The sequence below is a fragment of the Eretmochelys imbricata genome, chromosome 1, assembly GCF_965152235.1.
Source record: "Eretmochelys imbricata isolate rEreImb1 chromosome 1, rEreImb1.hap1, whole genome shotgun sequence".
NCBI classification, from domain to species: domain Eukaryota; kingdom Metazoa; phylum Chordata; order Testudines; family Cheloniidae; genus Eretmochelys; species Eretmochelys imbricata.
The window spans coordinates 182,150,369-182,170,762 of NC_135572.1; the positions used below are offsets into that span (position 1 = coordinate 182,150,369).

Consider the following 20,394-nt stretch of genomic DNA (forward strand, 5'->3'; position numbering starts at 1 on the left):
CCTCAGCCTCTAGAGGGAACACTTGTGCAGGTGTCTTCAGAAATGAGGATTTCAGCTTCTGTATTTGACTGAGCTCATTTGGTAGACACTATACTGGTCTTTTCTAATGACAATGAAAGATTTTAAAAAAGTTAAAAGGGAACAAGAAATATTCAATCCTCCTTAACTAGGGAATGTACTATGGGATGGTCTACATAAGTCTCTTTGCTAATATTAAATCATGTACACTGTCACATTAACTGAAATCACTAAATTGCATTCCAGTCTGAAAACAGATGTGAGGTACTGTATATTCTAATGTAAAAAGTTGTGCAACATTCCTGTGTTACAAGATTCTGCAATATTTCCATTAATTTCCTTCCATAGATTTGTACCTCAAACTCTTTGTTGTTTGGAGAACATCCATTATCTCTTTGGACAAAGTATCTGAAGTTTTCTTTCACCTACCTCAATCAGACTTGAAAAATTTAGAGAATTTTGCCAGATTCCAAAAAGTAAATACTATTTAGCCCCATTTACTTAATGGACCTGATCTTAAAAATCTTGTTTGTGTGCAAGAAAATAAATAAATAAATAAATAGATGAAGAAATCATCTTTGGTACAAATGATACAGGTGGATTATTAGAAGCTGTGTCTCTACCAGGGGGGAGATGTGCAAGTGAAACCTAAGAATAGGAATCACATTTAATAGAAAAGACTTAAAAATATCAGTTCAGGAATAGGTTTCTGAAACATCTGCCTAGATATCTAGAAAACTTGTCTAACAAATAAACAAACAATCAAAACTTCTATTAGTAAAATTTTATATATAGCAGAAGTCCTTGTCTAATTATGAACATGAAATATAATGCTTAAGAATGCTGAAAGAATATTTCTATTTTTTTACAATACGAGACGCAGGAATTACTGCTGTTAGTTTTGAAGCTCTAGAAGCCTTTAATGTCTGACTACACCCCTAAATCAGCAATGAAACTGGATCAAACTTGCTTTAACCCCATGAGATCTTATAAAGTAATCTACAGTATGGGTCTTTTAATTGGCAAAATACATGCAGGCAACTAATGAGACTTGAAAATGGAATAGTTTATTGCACCTCCCAAAGGTTATTTGGGAAAAGTTAAAAGAATTCTGAACTGGTATTTACTCAGCACTATATTCTACAAGTAGACAATGTGAGAAGGCTTTCTTGTTTCATATACAACTAATTACATTTTAAAAGAAATCACATTTTTAAATAGAATGAACCTTTCTGAATCATCAAGTATTTGATGATGAAGAACTGTATTTGACACACCAGTGATACGGAAGAAAAACGCTAAAATCAAATGATTTTCGGTTCAGCTATAATGTTCTTCCAACAACAATTAAAAACATAAAAATAAAAAATAAGCAATGCAACACAAAGAGAAAACATTAAAGTCACTGAAAGATTTTTTTCTTTTTAATAAAAATGGCTCTATATCAAGTCTCATCTCCTCGTCATCCTACACATATTCTCGCCACATACTTTTATTGCTAGACACCATGGTGGGTTTCAATCCCCTGCAGTTATCATTAAAATGTTAACTGAAAGCAAACAATTGGAGAAGGACCCTCAAGGTTAACACCTTTGGCTGTGGTTTTGTGCTGAGCAGAGTTTTAACACCCTTTGAGCGTGGCATTGAGCAAGGTTTATGGTAACTGCTCTGTGTCTGGTAGCTTTATGGGGAGCCTTTAAGCATTGTTAAAGTAATTTTTAAAAGTTGGGTGGTTTTGAGAGGGATTTCACACATTCCTTCCTCACAATGTTTTGCTCACAGCACTTATCAAGTGCTATGCAGGATTACTCCCATGGTTTTCCGTGGCGAGCGTTTGGTGGTGGTGGAAGGGGAAAAAAGGAATTATAAAAAAACGTTCAGTGTCCGATATCTTCAATGCTAATGTAGTTTTGTTTCCCTTGTCTGTATTATCACATAAATTGTTAACAAAGCCACAAAGACATTTCAGTTAACCTGTTTTCTGTTTTTCATTCTGGTGCTTTGGACAGCGACAGTTATTTCACTGTCATGAACCCCCTTAAAAAAAACCCAACAAATTAGCAAATTCACGGCCCAGGAGGGTGCAGAGAAGAGGGCATGTCGGAAAGATTAGATTGTTTACATTTCAATTGCAACAGACTTCTAAGAATTCACAATAATGTGCCATGAATTCTGCCATCCCATCCCAAACATGTGAGAGGTATCACACTGATCATTCTCAGAAAAGGTGATGCACATACAAATGGAGTGCACAGTAACTTTTATTTACACACAAACATTCATCAAACAGAGTTAAAATGTTTTTAACAGGAACAAATGAACCAAAAAAAAGTCAAATTCTCTGAGAAGTGGGCAAACATGGATGTCTCTGGACACCACCTTGCCTTTTCCTTGCCTCTCAGACTGACAAGAGGAGGTGGAGGGAAGTGAATGCAGAATATTGTGCCGGAGGACAACTGGGGATATATCCTGCGTGGGCTTGAGGTCAGAACACAGGCTGGGCTACAAGATAGGACTGGGCTCATTGTTCTTCTTCTGGATGCTCTGGACTGGAGGATTCCCCTGTGAGGGAGTTTGGATGCCCGTGGAGGATGTTTTGTTGGGCATGCTCCTCCCCATTACAGTGGTGGTGGGATTCACTACTTCAGCAGCATTCTGGGTGGCAGCTGAAGGAGTAAGTAGAGAAGGTGGTTCTTATTCCTGGAGAGAAGCAGCAACCATAGTAGTGGGTGGGCCCTTAAAGCATTCTGCCACCAGTTGGACTGAGGACTGCATGATCCCATTCCCTCTGTGCATGCTCCCACTGCCTGTGTGCTGTCTCTCCATTTGCAGAAATGCCTCGTCCTTCTTAAGACCCCGTTCCTCCCTTGCTCTAAGAAAGTTGAACTGCTCTTGACTCCTTCTGTCTATGCCAAGAAGCAGGTCTTCCAGGGTCCTTTTGCATCTTCCTCGGCTGTCTCTGCGGTGCTGCTTCTGTCGTAACAACGGAATGGTTTCCTACACTACTTTTGTTAAAATGTTCTAATGCTCACAGTGCACCAAGAGGCCTGTTGGGGTGTGGTTCAGTTCCTTCAGGGATAACATTACCAGTCACCTTTTTCGTCTTTAAAAGTTGACCATAGCAGTTTTGAACGTCCCAGAACGCAAAATAGAAATGATTTTCCAGCACTGTGGAGGACCTCTGGCTACATATGCCAGAGAGATGTTTCTGTTAATGGTGACCCCACTATGTATTCCTGAGTGCGGGGGTTTGGGGAGCCCTGCTGCTACAGACCTGAAGAACTAGCTTGAATTTCTGCTCAAATTGCCACCCAATCCTATAAGCATAATTCAGCAATTTGAGAGGAAACAGACTATATTCTAAACTAGCATTTTGCGTTCCCATGGAAATGGAACAGAAAACCACAGAAAATTGTCCACCTACCCCATAACCTGCCCTCCATTGACAGGAAGTCCAGCCCTTGTGTCCAGTGAACAGCACTGAAACATACACGGAAACGGAGTGATTCCAGAAGAGTATATTTGCTGAATTTTCCCTGACCTTTTTGGTTAACACTGCAAATCAGTTTCCTCTCCACTGCGAAGAGACTTGGCATTGTGTTTGTGCAACCCCCAAAGTAGATAGATATTTCACCCTCCCCCATTTCTCTCAGATTCCGCAGAGTGGCTCAGCGTGGGAAGGGGACAGACAACAGAGACTAGGAGAGGTACAAAACATTTTAAATGGTCACAGGGAGAATGGGCCGCTCTGACGTTCTTCAGAAAACCAAATGGTTCCCTTTCCAGACCTATATTGGCCCCCATACAAATCACCAATGAACCTCACCCACTTCCACATGGCTTCCATTCATAAGGGAAAGGAAAGATAGGAGCTGGGAGAGAGGTGGTGCTGGATCTTTGCACAACCATAAGTGCCATGAAACTGGTTTTTCTCCCCACCCGAGCCCTTTTAAAATCTGCTCCTTCCCTCTCTCAACCCCCACTTCCCATCACCTCTTTTTGCATGGCCTGGGGACCACCACTGTCAGTGCTGGTTTAGAAATCCACAGACAGAAGCATGACTGCTCGTGTCTGCTCAATGCTTTACATTGGTTCATGGGATTCCACTGAAATCATTTAATTGCAGCCCTGTGTTGCTCTGGGACCATGTTGGGATAGAGAGAGGGTGGAGCATCATGGAGGCCAGGCTGTGGTGGGGGTAGCAGTGGAGCAAGAGGGGATATTGTTGGGGAAATGGGGATCCATTGTAAAAAAACGCACAAGTATCAGATTTTGGTTCCTGCAGCAGCTCTGGGTTTTCAGACTCTTCCAAGGGGTCTTTTTCCACTGAGTCTTCTGGGTAGAGATGCAGATTTAGATGCTCCTCTTCCTCCATGTCTCCTGGCACTTCCTCTGGGAATTCCTGAAGTCCCTGATGTCTCCTTGTCCTGTCCCTTATCAGTGTCCTGACATATGATGAGGCTAGTCACTTCAGGCTCTGTAGTTGCCACTCTGGAAAGCACCCAGTCCAGCTCACCGTAGCATGGGCATGTGCTAAATCCCCTCCCAGGGAGGCTGTTGGGAGTCCTTCACTCTCTGGTAAAGGAGCCTGAGCTACTTTATATGCTCCTGGCACTAGGATGGAATGTAGTCTCCATGAAATCTCCCGGTGCAGGTGAATGTTCCTGCTGACCAAGATGAAGTCGTGGAGGACAATCTACTCTAAACCACACATTGATGAGCACCTGTGCATGCTTTAGAGACCAAAAGGCTGCTCTCAAACCATGATTCACAATCACCTGTACTGATCAACAGAGTTCAGCAGAAAACTGTTTTGAAGTGCTCAGCATTGGCTCTTACTATCATTGCAGTGTGTGGAAGGTGTCAGGGACATTTATACCTTTGGGTAAGGGTCAGGCAGCAAAGTGTATTGTGGGAATGGCCCTGGAGGGCTATGATAAGTGCCCTGGCATACACCCTTTTCTCCTGTGCACACGACTCTGTAGCATGGATACAGGGCCATACCACAGCAGAGATGTGTATATAGAGACACCCTTAATCCGTGGTAGCTTTTGTGCACTAGACTGTCCTTCAAGAACATGCTTCCAGGCTTCAGGTGTGAACAATAGAGGGGTTGTGGCACAAGAAGTGCACATGTATCCGTGTACAGTCAAAAGTATGGATGCAATCACAGGGTGGTTTTTTAAAAATATAACACAACACCTAGGTCAGTTGAGTGCCTAATTCCCCTCAGCACTTTTGAAAATCCCACCCTTAATCTTTGAAGAATAGGATTTGTCTATCTTAAGTCAAAATGAACATTCAATTCTCTGGTCTCACCTGAGCAAGATCACCCACAATCAGCAGCCTGCAGTTGAGCAAGAGTCAGAAGTGGAATAGCTAGATTTTCCCAGGTCAGGATAGAGGTAAAGTGGCAAGAAATTGTATAATAGCATGCACCAGTGTTAACTAGCCAATTATATCAATATCTACAAAAATATCACTCACTGTGAGTCAACAATGAACAACATAGAGGAGCAGAAATTAGTAAAAGGTAAGCATCACAAGTGTAGCGATTTAACTAAGTCTATCATTAACTGACCAAGATTTCTTTTACTTCCTTGTTTTAGGCCATTCAGAAATGCAGTTTGTAATGGTATTTAAATAGTACTACCGCAATTCAAAAATCAGGAAGCATATTAAGCAAAAATCAAGTTCCCTAACATTTGTTTCATGCTCTAACTAAAGTTTCAATAGTTAGCAATTACTAGCCAACTATGTAAAATGCAATATTTTCAAAAATACAATATATACATATGTTTTTCTCTATCTTACAGACTGCCTCTGTTCTTGTGTTATAACCAGGCATTCAAGATTATATTGAAACCAAGCTAATTGGTTTGAGTTGAATTTGTCCAGGAAGTGGAAGAGAAGCACTCCCACTGGAGAACTGTTGGCTCTGGAACTTAACTCTCCTCCTTGGTTTGACAGAACTTTCATTTTCTCACTTCGAGGGCAAGACCATGGCTTGTTCTGAGGAAACTGGTTGTACGAACAGAGGAGAGAATGACATTGGTTTTGTTTGGTTTAGAGGATCTTGTTGACATTAAGTTAATTTGTATTTTCTTTGTTTTTAATAAGTGGATCTGCGGACACTCAGAGCTGTTGGGACAGAGAAAATTAAAATAAAATATCTGCATGTTTTAAATGTTTAATTCTACCAAATATCAAATCTGACCTATGTCGTGCTCATATTTCCTACACAAACAGATGCACATGCAAACTAGATGCATATTGGATGGATATCCATACAAGAAATATGGCTAAATGCACACTTGAACATCTCCCTAAATGTCCCAGCATTTCTGTTGAGTCCAAAAGCAGAATATCAACAAAAATATACACATATTAAAGTCACAGGAAGTATGTGAAATAAGATATGGAATACATATCCAAAACATATCTAAAGCACCTATTCACTTCAGCTGAAGTTTCAGTCTGTTTGTTTGTCCTACGCTTGAAGTCACAACTTGTTTATTTCAGAGTTTGTGATAATGAGCTAGAGTGTTTTTTTCATAAGTGGACTATCCAGGGAAAAAGCAGCCTGAGTTCAACAAAGTCTATTTGTTGTGATATGTTTTACTTGTTAAATAGCAGACAAATAATGTTTGAAGAAAAATTTGTCATTTACAATTTTAAGTGATTTATTTTTACCTCGCTAAATTATATTCAAATCAAGAAAAAAAGTGAAGACATTTCCTTCACCACTATTGAAAGGTAATCTTCTAGTCTGCCTGCTTTTTAATTATAAAGGGCACCTAATCTGTTTACGCCTTAACGCTCCTGAATGTGACCTGTTTGTGTCTGGATTTTAACACAATACTTTTCAAATTTCTTATATTTACAGAAGATAAGTGTAAGCAGAGTCAGGGTGGGCTCCACCCTGAAATCTGGTGGTGAGGTGTGGCAAGTTGTGGAAAAGAACTTCAGGGGCTGATCTCATTTGCATAGGCACACCCACTCCACCTAGAATGAGGCCGTAACTGCCCAAATGGTCACTTTGGCTGCTGTGGGATCCCCAGTGTCTCTGTTATTGGGGCAGGAAGAATAAATTGTTATTACCCTGATTATGGGAACTGTGCTTGGAACTGTACTTGGCCTTTTGTTATGATGGAGGGACTCACCATCAACTGAGTAGCACTCGCTAGGCAAGGGACATGGGTTCCAAAACTCTGAATGGAGAGAGACTTGAGACAGGTATTAGTGCCTGGTGGTGTAGGCCCCTTTGTGAGGGCCTGAAGCACCAATTGCACCTTTGTCTCTCTCCACTGTGGAATGTCAGAGCTAATTTTGGGTCTGTTAAGAGTCTTGTTACAGGTACTGTGCTGCATTCACTTTGGCCTTAGGGTGTACCAGCACTAAGGCTCCCACTACTACGAGCTGAAATCACTGAGAGCTGAAATCACTGAGCGCTGTGTCAAGTAGTGGGGAGCCGGAAGATCTAGTGTGCAGCGGTGCTGTTCGTGAGACGGCGGGGTGAGCAGAGCTGTTCGTGAGACGGCGAGCTGTGCAGAGCGGAGCCGGTTGTGGTGGAGCGGAGCTGTTCGTGAGACAGCGTAGCAGAGCAGAGCCCTGTGGGGCAGTCAGCTTCAGGACACATAAGGTGCCCCTTACCTCTTTCCCCCACACACAGGCACATTTTAGCCAGACTGGGGAGTAACACTCTGCAGATGAACTTTTGAACTCTGGGGCTGGACTTTTTGGACTTTGGGTGATTTGTGGATTGCTGGACTCAAGAGACGTTTGGGTTCTGGGACTCAAGAACCCGAGGGAAAGGATGTGGCCAAATTTTTCTGGGGTGGGTCTTTGCTCATGGTTTGGTTAATGAACACTAGTTGTGGTGTTTCCCCAATTTAATGCTGATGTTGTTTACCTCATGTTATTAAAGATTCTCTACTACACCAAGACTCTGTGCTTGCGAGAGGGGAAATATTGCCTCTTTGAGGCGCCCAGGGGGTGTGTAAGATTTTCCCAGGTCACTGGGTGGGGGCTCGAGCCAGTTTTGCATTTGTTTTGATGAGAGGGAACCCCTGTGTCCTGAACCCGGCCCTTGCTGCTATCAACTTGGCCTGGCAGAAGGGTTACATAAGAATATCCTGTTCCTGACCTCTGCTGATGCACAGCTCAAAAAAGATTGGCTAATCAGTTGTGTCATTACAATGGGCTGTTACTATAGCCTGTGGGTACTTCAGGAGAATCTAGTAAGTACCTAGAACAGCGGCAAAAAATATTTTGAAATTAAAAAAAGCAACCTTATATATGTTAAATGAATAAATACTAAGTCAATTTGAAATTACTAGAGTCGATGCAATAAGTTAAAACACAGGAAACAATTTTCCTCACTGCTTTTTCCCTTTGCACTTTTTGTCAAATTCCTCTTGTGTAGAGAAAAGGTTAACTCTTAAAGCTTTGTCTTTGTCTGGCAAGCAAGAGACAAAACTTTTGTTGTTCAGAGCTGTTAAATAACCACCCCCTCGAAAGACAAAATTTTTGTCGACGACAAGCTCCAGCGCGAACAGCACTAACACCGTTAATGCCGCTCGTTGTGGGTGGAAGTTTTCTGTCGGCAGGAGAGCTCACTCTTGCCGACAAATAGCAGCTACCCAGTGTGCCTTTTAGCGGCATGGCTGCAGTGGCACAGCCGTGTCGTTAAAAGCTGCATAGTGTAGACACAGCCTTAGGCTCTTTATTGAAAATGGAGCTTGGGGCACTAATCTGTCATAACCATTAACCTGCAGGAAGAATGTGACAATATTTCAACAAAAGAAAATTAGGAAAGCAATTCCATGTTAACTTTAAAAAGTCTAATGGGAGTCTCATAGCTAAGGGAGACTGACCCAGATGTTGATTATCCATCCGTCTCCAACCTGAAGCAAATTAGACAGGAAAAATGTGTTAGTCCAAATTGTCCACCTCTTATAAAAACTGCTTCTAAAATGGCACAATTTACTAAATATCATTTCAAATAGAAATGTTTCTTCCTTTCACTTACAGTATCAAATAGAAAGTAGGAAATAGCATGCACCTTTTCAATATCAAATAGATTCATGTTATTAGAATCTTATGCCTTTTTCACTCCAAATCAAAGTTTTACATGATACATTCCCATATTTGTATGCTGTATTTTTTATTCATTGATATTGACCTTAACATATAAACTACCTTGATAGAATTTAGGATCAGCCAAATGCCAAATTAAGTTCTTTGGCTTCATTTGTTGTATAAAGAATGAATTCTAATAGGTAGGGACAATTACATAACTGCACTTCAAAGCAGTCTACAAACCAAGCAACTACAAAGTAACATCTTTGCCTTCAGCAATCACACTCCAGTGACTCATTCAAGTGACCTTATTTGCTCATTAGAAGCTCTAGGTGCAGGTTGCAAATGTCAGAGAGCCTGAATTTGCATTTGAAAAAAAAAATACATCTTGCAGCATTTTACTGGTAATATTCCTGAGATTTCAGGTCACATCTAATTTTATTTGCTTATCTACATTTTTGACTTCAACTATTGTTATTCCTCTTAAATCCATGCCCACAATGAACATGCTACACTTTAGTATTCATTCACTCTAGCTTGTAAATGCTTTGATACTTTCATACCAAAAGTTAGGCTTCTAATTAAATAACCATTTCTCCTGGAAACATTATAATTCTGTTTTTTCTGCCTAATCTTCAGCAGTAAATGAGAACTTGCAATGACAGAAAAACATGAATATAGGGGGAAAAACCCACATTTTTTTATTTAGGGATAGATGAGCTAATAGAGATTCACACTGCACCACAACGTTTCATAATTTGGTGCCCATCTCACTGTTAAAATTGCAGCTAACCCTTCAGTGAGCTCTTAGTAGGTGACCTCTGGATGCATGCAGAACTTATAGCAGGATTTCTAACCTTTCATACACAAATGAACAATATACTCTGTGACAATAATATAACCCCAAATCACCTATTTAATAAATTTAAACTTGGTGCATGTAAAAGCTGATGGACTTTTGTAGCACAATCACAGATATATAGTTTATGAAGCCAGAAAGGACATTGCATTCATCTAGTCCTCTAACCAAACACTAACATACAAATGGGTAGTATAAGCTTCTTTACACTTCCCAGCAACATACCTCAATCTGGTTCTGGAAGAACTGAATTGGTGGGTGAGAACATTTTACTCATCAAGCCTATTCAATTCTAGACTTCTCTATTGAGACTGCCAAAATGAACACCCATTGGCTTTCAAAATTCATCATCAAGTTCTTAAGTACTTGCATTTCACACTGAAGTTCCAAATGAAGAATAAGGGATGGTTAGTGGAAGAAATGTTCAGAAGATTGAAAAACTCCTAAATGACATTTTAATAGATGTCATTTAATAGCATTTCTAGATAAAAACAAAGCATGAAAACATTTCCAATTTATAGAACCCCAAATATATTTTCTTACACACCTATCTGTGGGTAAAGTGTTTTACTAGAAAACTGAATCCAAAAATCCATGGCTTTAATTGCAGAACAAAAATTATGAAAAAAGCCATTCCCCCTTAAAAAGTAATTTTAAGAACTGAAGCCTAAAAGCCAGGATTTTGGGTAGTTGACGAGAGGAGATAATGAAGGTTAGGATAAGTGAGTAAAAGTATATAAGCTGTTAACATGCAGAACTATTTCATTTAAAATTGGCATTAAAAATATTTCTACATAATACATATAAAATAAATGTTAGACTACTATAAAAGATTCAGTTAAAATAGAAAAGGAGAAAATAAGCTGCTTTTTGTGATTTTTTTTTACCCATAAACTGTCCAAGTCAGCTATTTTTGTTAATGGTTTAAAAAAAAATCTAACCTAACAATATTTTAAATGCTCCTAAAAGAAATCAAAGCATATAATTTATATCTCCTCTGGCTATACAGAGTATAAATAAGGGCTTCCCATTGACTTGCTTGGCTAATAAAATAGTTTATACCCTTGACATAAAGCTCCAAAAATAAGCGTAACTCCTCTAGAACTGAAAAGCCCAAAAGACTTTTCACAGCTTTATCTATACTGAAGGAAATTCTGGAATTTTTCCCTCACCTTTACTAACACTGGTTCTACCAGCACAAGGAGCATTTGTAGCCCCAGTATAGATTGACCACCGGCTACCCATAGTGTTTTAAGCCCTGTGTACAGTAGCACTACTTAGAGCATGTCTAATTGACAGTGCTTAAAACACTGCTGGCATCCAGTGACCCTTCTCCACTAGTGTGCCCACTATTGCCTTGTTTGATCTCTTGCAACTGAACAGAGTATGAATAGCTCTCAGGGGCCTTTCAGTTCTGGGAGTGTTCCAACAAATCCCTGTGCCATATTAATTCTAGCATCCATCTGTTCAAGATTCACTGAGCCCAGGTTTCCCGAAAATGGGAGATTCTGCCACACTGATGCATGCCTGGCTAGTGAAACATACTATACAAGTCCTGCTGAGCTCTCTGTGGAACCTGTTGAGATGTTTAGGCTTAATTCTAGCTCTCTACTTTGGCATTTTTGGTTTGAGAAGTGGAGAGAGCAGAACCATCGTCTTAGTTATGCTTTTCTGAAGGAAGATGAGATACTCTTCATCTGCCATTGTTTACTGACACAATCTCACCCAGCTTTTCCCCAGATGGAATGGAACCAAAATTTAGATGTGCACAGGATCTGCTCAGAGTAACTGTCTGCTGTCCAAGGTGTCATTTAAAGATTATCACTGTACAAGAAGTCACAGAGCATGCAGTTTAACACAGTGTGTTTAATAATATATCTATGACAAAGGCTATGACTAGGAATATTTTCTTTAGGAGAAACACCAGAACATAGTGATAGTGGTGCTTGTGAAACAGGTGGTGGGAAGTGAGGCTCTCAGACCTGCAACGGAGGCCTCAAAGCCCCTTCACAAGATACTCTAACTTCTCCAACATTGTCCTTGTGAAAGAAGTCATTCTCTGGAGAGATCACCATGACCTTGCCTAGGTAAGCAACTGCCATGTTTACCTTTGGAATGGCTGTGAAAGACTCCCTTGGCTCTTGGGATCTGTAAAAAACGGGCCTGCTTTGTGAGAAGGCTGTTTGTGGTTGTCCTCCTGCTGGGAATCTCTGCCTGAGCATAGGTAGTGCTGTGCATTCCTTTTGTCTGCTTTAGAACCACAAAGCACAGAAAAGAGGGAGCCACAGTCTTGATGAGACCCAGAAACCCAAAGCTAATCAGGCTGAGAGCAAGAGGGCCATAGTTCACTCTCTATTGTATTAGCAAATGGTGTAATTTCTGGACTTGCTTCTGTTTCTTAGACAGCTCTGCCATAGGTGTTAGAGCAGCAGAGGCTGGTTACAGGGAGCTTAGAAGGGAAGTCTTGCACTGGAGTACCCTAAGAGATAAAGATGAAGCAGCAGGAAGGGAAGCAGAGAATTGATACAGATAAAAAAACGGTCACTACTATTCAAAAAATTATTCAAAAACTCCAGTTTTCAACATAGCACAATACAGCGGGAGAGGATCAACTCCTGACCTAATTCAGCAGAGAGAGGCAGAACTTCTGCCCAGTGGAAGTAAGGGACAGACTGTCTTGCAGATGAGTAGCCCTGCAGCAGCACTGAGTGACCCGAATTCCTAGCAGAGGAGACAGATCAAATTTATCATGGTTTGGGAGAAGTGTTATGAACCAGAAGAACCACATTTTAGGGGAAAATACATAAAATAGCGTCTTTCAGAAAAGCAAATCCACTAGGAAAAAAATTAAAATAGGCTTAAATGTAAAGAGACTAGTACTAGACTATGTGATTAAATTGTACAACAGTATTGTCAAGCAAAAGTATTGTCAATGTTAGGCCTCAAACTTCCGTATGCTTCAAAAAGCAAGCCTTGCAAAATTAAGCTTAAGCTTGTGGTTGAAACGCGCTGCAATCAAATAACTTTTTATGCTGACTCCTATGTACTTATCAAACGCACATTACCCACATTTAAAACTCAGTTGGTTACAAAAAATACATAGGCCTAAATGATACCATTAACGAACAACTGGCTCCTGAAAAATAAGTATGCATAAATTATACAATTAGGGCAACCACACTAACCACATTAACAATGTGGCTCACCCTAATTGATCGGTCCGTTTTAAAACACGGCTGTCAGACCAGATAAAAACTATGAAGGCACAGAACCAAGTGTGTGCTTGGTCATAAGGGAAATCTGACCCACACCCCCTAAACCAAATGGACGTTTACTTCTCTACTGTCCGTACCTGGCCAGTGCGGAAAATGGCTGACTAAAGGGTAACGTATTTTTGAACAAATGCAGGTAAGATTATGAAGTAAAGAAGTCTGGTTGCTTGAGATGATTTGACCTTAGTTGTATCAATACTATAGTGTAAAATCAATTGTAAGTGGCTGGCGTATAATAGCTTTGCATGTATTTGTGCTTGTCTTTCAAATAGCCCGAGCGGATGCATGTAAGGCTGTTGTCCATTAGCTCCTTGTACGTGTAGTTGTGCTTGTTTTTGGTATATCCTGCCACCAAAAGTATATAACCGGTAAATAATAGCTTTACTTATGCTTGTCTTCAGTGCTTCTGTTATAACCTGCCAGGACCAGCCTATGTCAAGTCACTGTTCAAAAACTCCTAAATGGTCCACAATATTACACGTACTTGTGCTTTTCTTCAGTATAACCTGCCATTTATATTAATTCTTATTCAATGCTGGTCTTTGTTTTTGCTTTTCGTATTTTGCCTGTGCTGTCTTTATAGTAAAAAATCATTACAAACCATTTTTGAGGAATAACTAGTAGCTTTAATTTTTCTTATACGGGCACTACTCAACATCATTACATCTGTGTTGGGTGGTGGGAAGTAGTGATCACCCTGGGCCCAATTATGGTCCTGATACGTGCCTCCTTCTTCCTATCTCCGCAGACTACAGTATGAAAAAGCTTTAATTCGGAATCTAAATGACAGCCTCGCTTGATCAGAGGTGTACTTGGCACTAAGCCTCAATTGTCCACACAGAGAGAGACACAGACAAACACACACAGTTAACAGGCAGGAGTGTGCCTTGCGCAATGGGATTCTCTCATTAAAAAAAAAACACTTACCAGATAAAATTGCAAAGTAAATCATCTCTGTTCTTGTCCTTTTTATAACAAATTATGTTTTTCATATGCTTGAGCTATTCTCACTTTATGAAATCCCAATGATTTCCAGAGTCAAAATAAATGTGTAAAGCCCAACACACACATTAGTGCACACAACCAAAACCAACTAAAAAAAGAGACTGGAGAAAATGCTAGCATTGGATGAATAACTCAAAACAAATTTACCATGAATATTTGCTTGAATTAAAAAAAAAACAAAACAAATCAAATTTCCTTTGACTGTGCCTGAAGCCAAAATATGGTCCTGAACCTGCCTAGATGTCCAAGACAAACTAGCAAGGGACCAAGTTATTGAAACTCATGTGGACTTGCACATTAAAACGAGTGACTGGAAGCTGTGGAATTTCCTGTATAACTGTCGTCATATACAGCAGCCGAGCAGGAACAGAAGCAATACACCCCGGATTCTATGAGTACAAGTCAATGTACTATTTATAATGAGAAAGGAGCTACTAATACTATAAATAAATACAGGAAATGTTTTTTGAGAGGCTTGAAAAAAATAAATTCAGTTTGTGAAACAAAGGACACTGACAATGAAAAAAGAAGAAAATATTTCTACAGACCTTCAGGAATCATGAAAAGATTGGCCATAAAAGAAATGTTGTTTATAAATTTAAAGGAAGCCAGGATAGTGTCACAAGTACTTGATGACAGTACCCCACCCATTTTGAGGAAGGGCCTGATACCAACAGGAAGGGGCAGAGTTTGGAGTTACTATGAGTAGTACTCATCTTTTAAAATCTTGACCATTAAACAACAACAAAGAGTGTTACATTGAATACAGAACTGCAGTACACGGGAACTATGGGAATCAGTTCAAATTAAGCAGTTTTTAACAAAACCAGCTAAAAATGCTTGGGAATAGAAACTCTAAACTGAACACTTCAGTAATTCTTAAAACAGTGACTGGTAATTCATACCAGTCCAAAAGTAGGTTTGAGTACCGAACCTCTGGAATCTGAGGAGCTTGGAAACAAGGAATGACTAAGCTAATATTCAGGTTTTGGATTTAATTATGGCTTACAACTATGGTAGATATCCATAAAATTACACTGCAAATCTGCAGGTCATTTGGCTTGCAGGCCAAGGTCTAATCCATGGCAACACAGGGCCTGCCAGTCTAGTCAGACTAACTTTCTGTTTGAATTTTGCTATCTTTAAAATGGGCTTATTAAGAATTTGTTGTTTTCCATCTGCAGACCTCAAAGGACTTTATGAAAAATCAGGTAGCACAGACTAGCATAATTTTACACATATGGGTAACCAATGCACAGGTGAATGGAGTAATTTGCCCAAGTTCACAAAGCAAATTTGTCAGACACAGAAGCTGTGTTCTGACTCACCGGCCAAGGCCTAACCAGGACTACAGTGTGGGGCGTCTCCTCCCAACCATCTAGTGGCTCAGTTTCCATACTGTAGTAACAACAACAACTTAGCACATACTAAAAACAGGGCATTAGAATAAGAACTGAACACGTTCTCAAACTGCTACTTCTACTTGCACTTCCTGCTGGATGATCGTAAGTAAGTATAGTTAGGAATCTACATTCACTTTACAGTGTGTGTTTACTGTATACTATACAATATCAAACAATGTAAGCTTATTATGTGGATATAAAAAAGTAAACAAAACATTATTTCTTACCTTTTCATTACAGTTTGTATTCAAGTTAAAAATAAAGTTAAAGGTAAGCTTTGAACTTCTATGACCAAGCAGAATAGTAAATGAAAGGATATTTTCCTTGAGTTTCAGCACCCACTCTGTATTCAGCATAACTTTCAGATGGATGGAAATTGAATATAAAAATTAGATTTGCCCTCTCAAATACGATGACCTTATTTGATTCATGAGTTTCAGTCACAAAAGCCTGGGAAGAAAATAGATAGTTGTTACAAAAATAATACATTCCTTATTTGTAATTAAAATGCACTACAATAGGAAGTTACATTGCAACTTTGCTTGAATTTAACTAAAAGCAAAACTGACAAAAAGATTAACTCTGGTATCAATACAGCTTTAAACCATGAACTCTCTCACAGGGTATATAACTTCATATAAGATTTCAGATCAGAAAACTATATCTTTAATTTTTAAACAGCTAAGTAAGATATAAAAGAAAAAGGTGGAATAAAAGTCAAATATACATTTTACAGTGACAACTGAAAAAAAAAAAAAAGACACCTGATGAGAATTCTTTTGAGGCAAAGATAAATTATGCATCAGCATCCACACACGCTTCTTCCCAAAAATGGCTGTGAACGTCCTTTAGTTTTAAAAAAAAGGCACCAACTCTTTCTAGTCTGGATCAGCATCACTGCCACTGTGGGTCATTTAGAAGTTGAACAGAAGATTTGAAATAAGGAGTATGCTTTTTTGTATTGCATAATGTGATACGGGGTTGGATCATTATTTGCCCCTTAGTGCTGAAAATGGCATTGGTGATCAACCATGCTAGGATATGTAGGACCTGCAACAAAAAACTATTCCATATGTAATACCTTTGCTCTGTTTGTTAAAGCCACACACCAAAGAAAATAACTACATGGCCATTTCAAACAGTCCTTTAAAGAGAAAGGATTCCAAACAGAATATACTTAGTAATACTTAGTATGTGTGCGAAAGCTATAATGCAATCTATAACTTATTTAACATTGAGAAACTACAGAAGGTCTACTAGTCTGTCAGTTTTATAACAAAAGCAGTACAATACAATATGCAGGTATAACTGTAAATATAGCATTGACAGTTTGAAGTTCAGGAGACTATAACATAAAATACACTACATGGAAAGTGTTTTCCTGATGACAGACTAATTATTGACATGAAAAGAAATTGTCAAAATAATTAAGACATTTCCAAAGCAATTTTTCAATTGGCAGAGTTTATTATTTGCTTTAACCAATCTGAATTAAAGTTTCTAAATGAAGAAGCAAAAATAATAAGAAAAACCTCCCTGTGAAAGTAAACAGGACACTGTTCCAGATTTTCATTATCTGCAGAAGAGATTTCAGTGACATGTTTTGACAATCTGAAATATGTAACAGGGCATTACAGTGCATAATAAAGTGCCGTTTAAAATTTTTGCATATAGATTTTATATTCTTGTAATTCTGAACATGTACACTACTGGTGACCAAACCATAACATTTAGCGTACATAGCTTACCGGGGGAGATGCAAGCCAGCCAAATCTTTCTTCCAATTTATTCATATCTCTGTCAAATGCATTTAGGAATCTATAGCGAAGAATGTGATCATCGGCTAAATGAAACTGTCTCCTGGCATAATGGTAACTCTCATTGTTTCCTTTTCTGGGGAAGTCTAACCATTCTGGATGCCCAAATTCATTACCTGTATTTAAAAATATTCATTAGGAAATGGTAAGAAATATACATAGACATGATTAAGAGATACTGGGAACCTGAGCATACATTGTCTCCAGCACTGTAGTCACCTGCTTCATTCTCTGGTTTTGTTTCCAAGTTAGATTTAAAAAGCCTTCAGCTTTTTTTTTTTTTTTTTTGGTGGTAAATTGTCAGCTCAGCGAGCGCTAAGATGACAATCAAGCATGACATTCTGTGAGAGGTGAATTCTCACTTGAGATGGAGAGACAAGTGACAGAGTAATCGTGATAGAGTAAGGAAAGGGTAATTCTGTCCCAAATATGAGCTACCTTTATGCATACCACAGTCCAGAAACTACACTTGATTTTTGTCTTCCAATTGAAATTACAATTGGAAACTCTTTTGTCATGGAAGAGCAAATGTTTTCTTAAAGTCCACTCTTACCTTATATATCATAGCTGACTGCTTGATGTTAAGACTGACTTTACAAAGCAAGATTATCCAGCTTCTCATGTTACCCAAAAGATGTCATAAAAACAAACAGGTATCCAAAATGATATATAGTCCACCAAAAGGATATAAAACCCACTTTATAAAAACCCTCCTGTCTTCAACAAGTTACCTAACCTTTTATTGAATTTCTACACTATATTAAATTCCCCTTTCCCTGTTAGCCCTTTCGGTTCATGATCTGTTTTGTCTGTTTCAAAAAAGGACCAACTACTGGTCTTTTTGTTTCTTTTAGAAATATTGAATGTCGAGATTTGTATGGACTCTCTCCTATTTCGGAATGTGGAAACACTAACCTGAAGTCTTATTGTCTAACACATTCAATAGTATCTATAACTAACTATATCTATATATTCATATTCCAGTGTTGTTTACTTTATCCTTAAATAGACAGATTTTGATTTCCTTGCCTGCCTTCACAGCACATGTAGTAACTGACTTTTAATGGTTGGGGGTTTTTTTGGCCATCTTTCACTATACCATTCCACGTGCTCCAAAATCTTTTAAATAATAGGGAGATCGCAGCTGGAGAATATCCTAATTTGGCTCTTAAAAGAGAATATTAAATTTGATTAGATGCATATTCTCTTTTATAACAGTACCTCAGTATCTTTTTTTAATTTCCTCACCATATTGTCAACACAGTTTGTGTGCAGTCCGCTATTATTCCAAGGTCATTGTCAAAGTCCTGCTGTGATTCTGATCCATTTATTTCATATTTTTGTTCATGGTTTTAAGCCGAATGTGAAATGTAATGATTATGTTTGTCAACATGAAATTCAATTTGCCACGTGTTTGCACATCTCTAATGCAGATAATATTGCAAAAGAGTTTCCTATATATTTTTTGTAGTTGTCTCTTTTTTCTTTTAATCATTTCTTTGACCAAACTAATGTTTCTATAGCCTGAACCATGAAAATTCACACAAGCCTGTTTGATAACCCACATTAACATCTGCCACCCTTGGAAATGTCCTCCAGGCCTTCCTGGTGTCACATACTGTGGAATGCAGATGATGTTGCTGCACATATAGACTAAGTATCCAGGAGATCGTTTGATTTCCTCCTCCCTGCCACCCTACCAAAACACAGTGTATACTAGAGCTTGTGTAGATGTTTGGCGAAATTTCAGTAATTCCTTTTATGTCATTTTCACACATTCCTTCAAAGACTCTGGATAGGGTCACAAAGACTATGGGAGTTAGTACACCACCAGGACTGGGATAATGCTATGCATGACCTTAGTAAGTGAGGGACAGATCTCCCAGCCATCATATTTTCTTTTAATTTAAATAATAATTTGTGTTTTGGGATTTTCTACACCACATGGAATTGCTGATGGCAATGCTGCTATTTGCCAGAGGTGGTACAGGTGGACCCCAGCCTTTCCCATTATTCTTGTATCAGGTGCATTCTGGTAGCTGAAACAGGAGAGTCCTCCCCCCCTCCCTTTTTTTTTTTTTTTAAATAAAGGGATTTGGGAAGAGGTGGACATGGTAGGAAATTCTCTTATTCTCTGTGGTGGACAGTTCATCACTAAGACCAGGAGACCTGTTCAGGTTTCATGGTGCCCTCAAAATTATTTACAGCTCGACTGACATTGTCTTAATGACCATGAGCCTGATCATTAGTTGTCCTAACTGGGTTCTGGGGAGGGTAGATCTTTAAGCACTATGTGAACACCAGGGGTAACTATCAATATAGGCAGCATATGGCCTGCATAGGAACTCATAGCACTTGTGTGGTCCGGTAGTCACATCAATCTACTGCAATCTTAATACCACATACAAAAGTTCTGAGAAGCTTTTCAATATTTTAAGGAATCTCTATGTATGGGAAAAGAGGTTTAAAATCTGCGTTTTGGAGAAGGGAAATTACTAAAGTATATTAAAATGAATGGTTCCAGTAAAGTATATGCTAGGTCACCCCCTCCAGTTTTCATTTCTTCTACATACAGCAATATTCATGTTTGAGTAATGGTGAAAACCTTTACGCACAGAAGTACTATTGACATTTCTTTTCCTGTAATTAATTTTTTGCTGTTTGATATGAAGGTCCAAATTATAAACTGACAACAAGCCAACTGGTATAAGTGATGCAATGCAAGACAATGAAACTAATCGGGGAAAAAAAGCTCTGTTAACTGAACATTTTGATTAGTGAATGTTTTTGCTTTGTTTCTCTACACTGTAATGCATAATAATTTTACCAAGGAATTAATTAAAGTGCACCATTGCCTACATGCTGTAGATATTATACATTTCTTTCCTGACACCAAGGGATAAGCTGATGTGTACAAATTATCAGTTGCACAATTCTAA

The 20,394-nt window shown here is 38.8% G+C and overlaps 1 protein-coding gene across 3 annotated transcripts in view; it reads right to left on the reverse strand.

The window, feature by feature from the left end:
- GBE1 (1,4-alpha-glucan branching enzyme 1) overlaps nucleotides 1–20,394 on the reverse strand; it is a 290,444-nt gene that overhangs the window by 28,722 nt on the left and 241,328 nt on the right. For all 3 annotated transcript variants that reach the window (XM_077819979.1, XM_077819985.1, XM_077819991.1), the window contains 2 exons: nucleotides 17,387–17,571; nucleotides 15,958–16,088 (listed from right to left, as the gene is read on the reverse strand). In XM_077819979.1, the coding sequence (XP_077676105.1) occupies nucleotides 15,958–16,088; nucleotides 17,387–17,571 (316 nt within the window). The remainder of the gene's footprint in view (nucleotides 1–15,957; nucleotides 16,089–17,386; nucleotides 17,572–20,394) is intronic.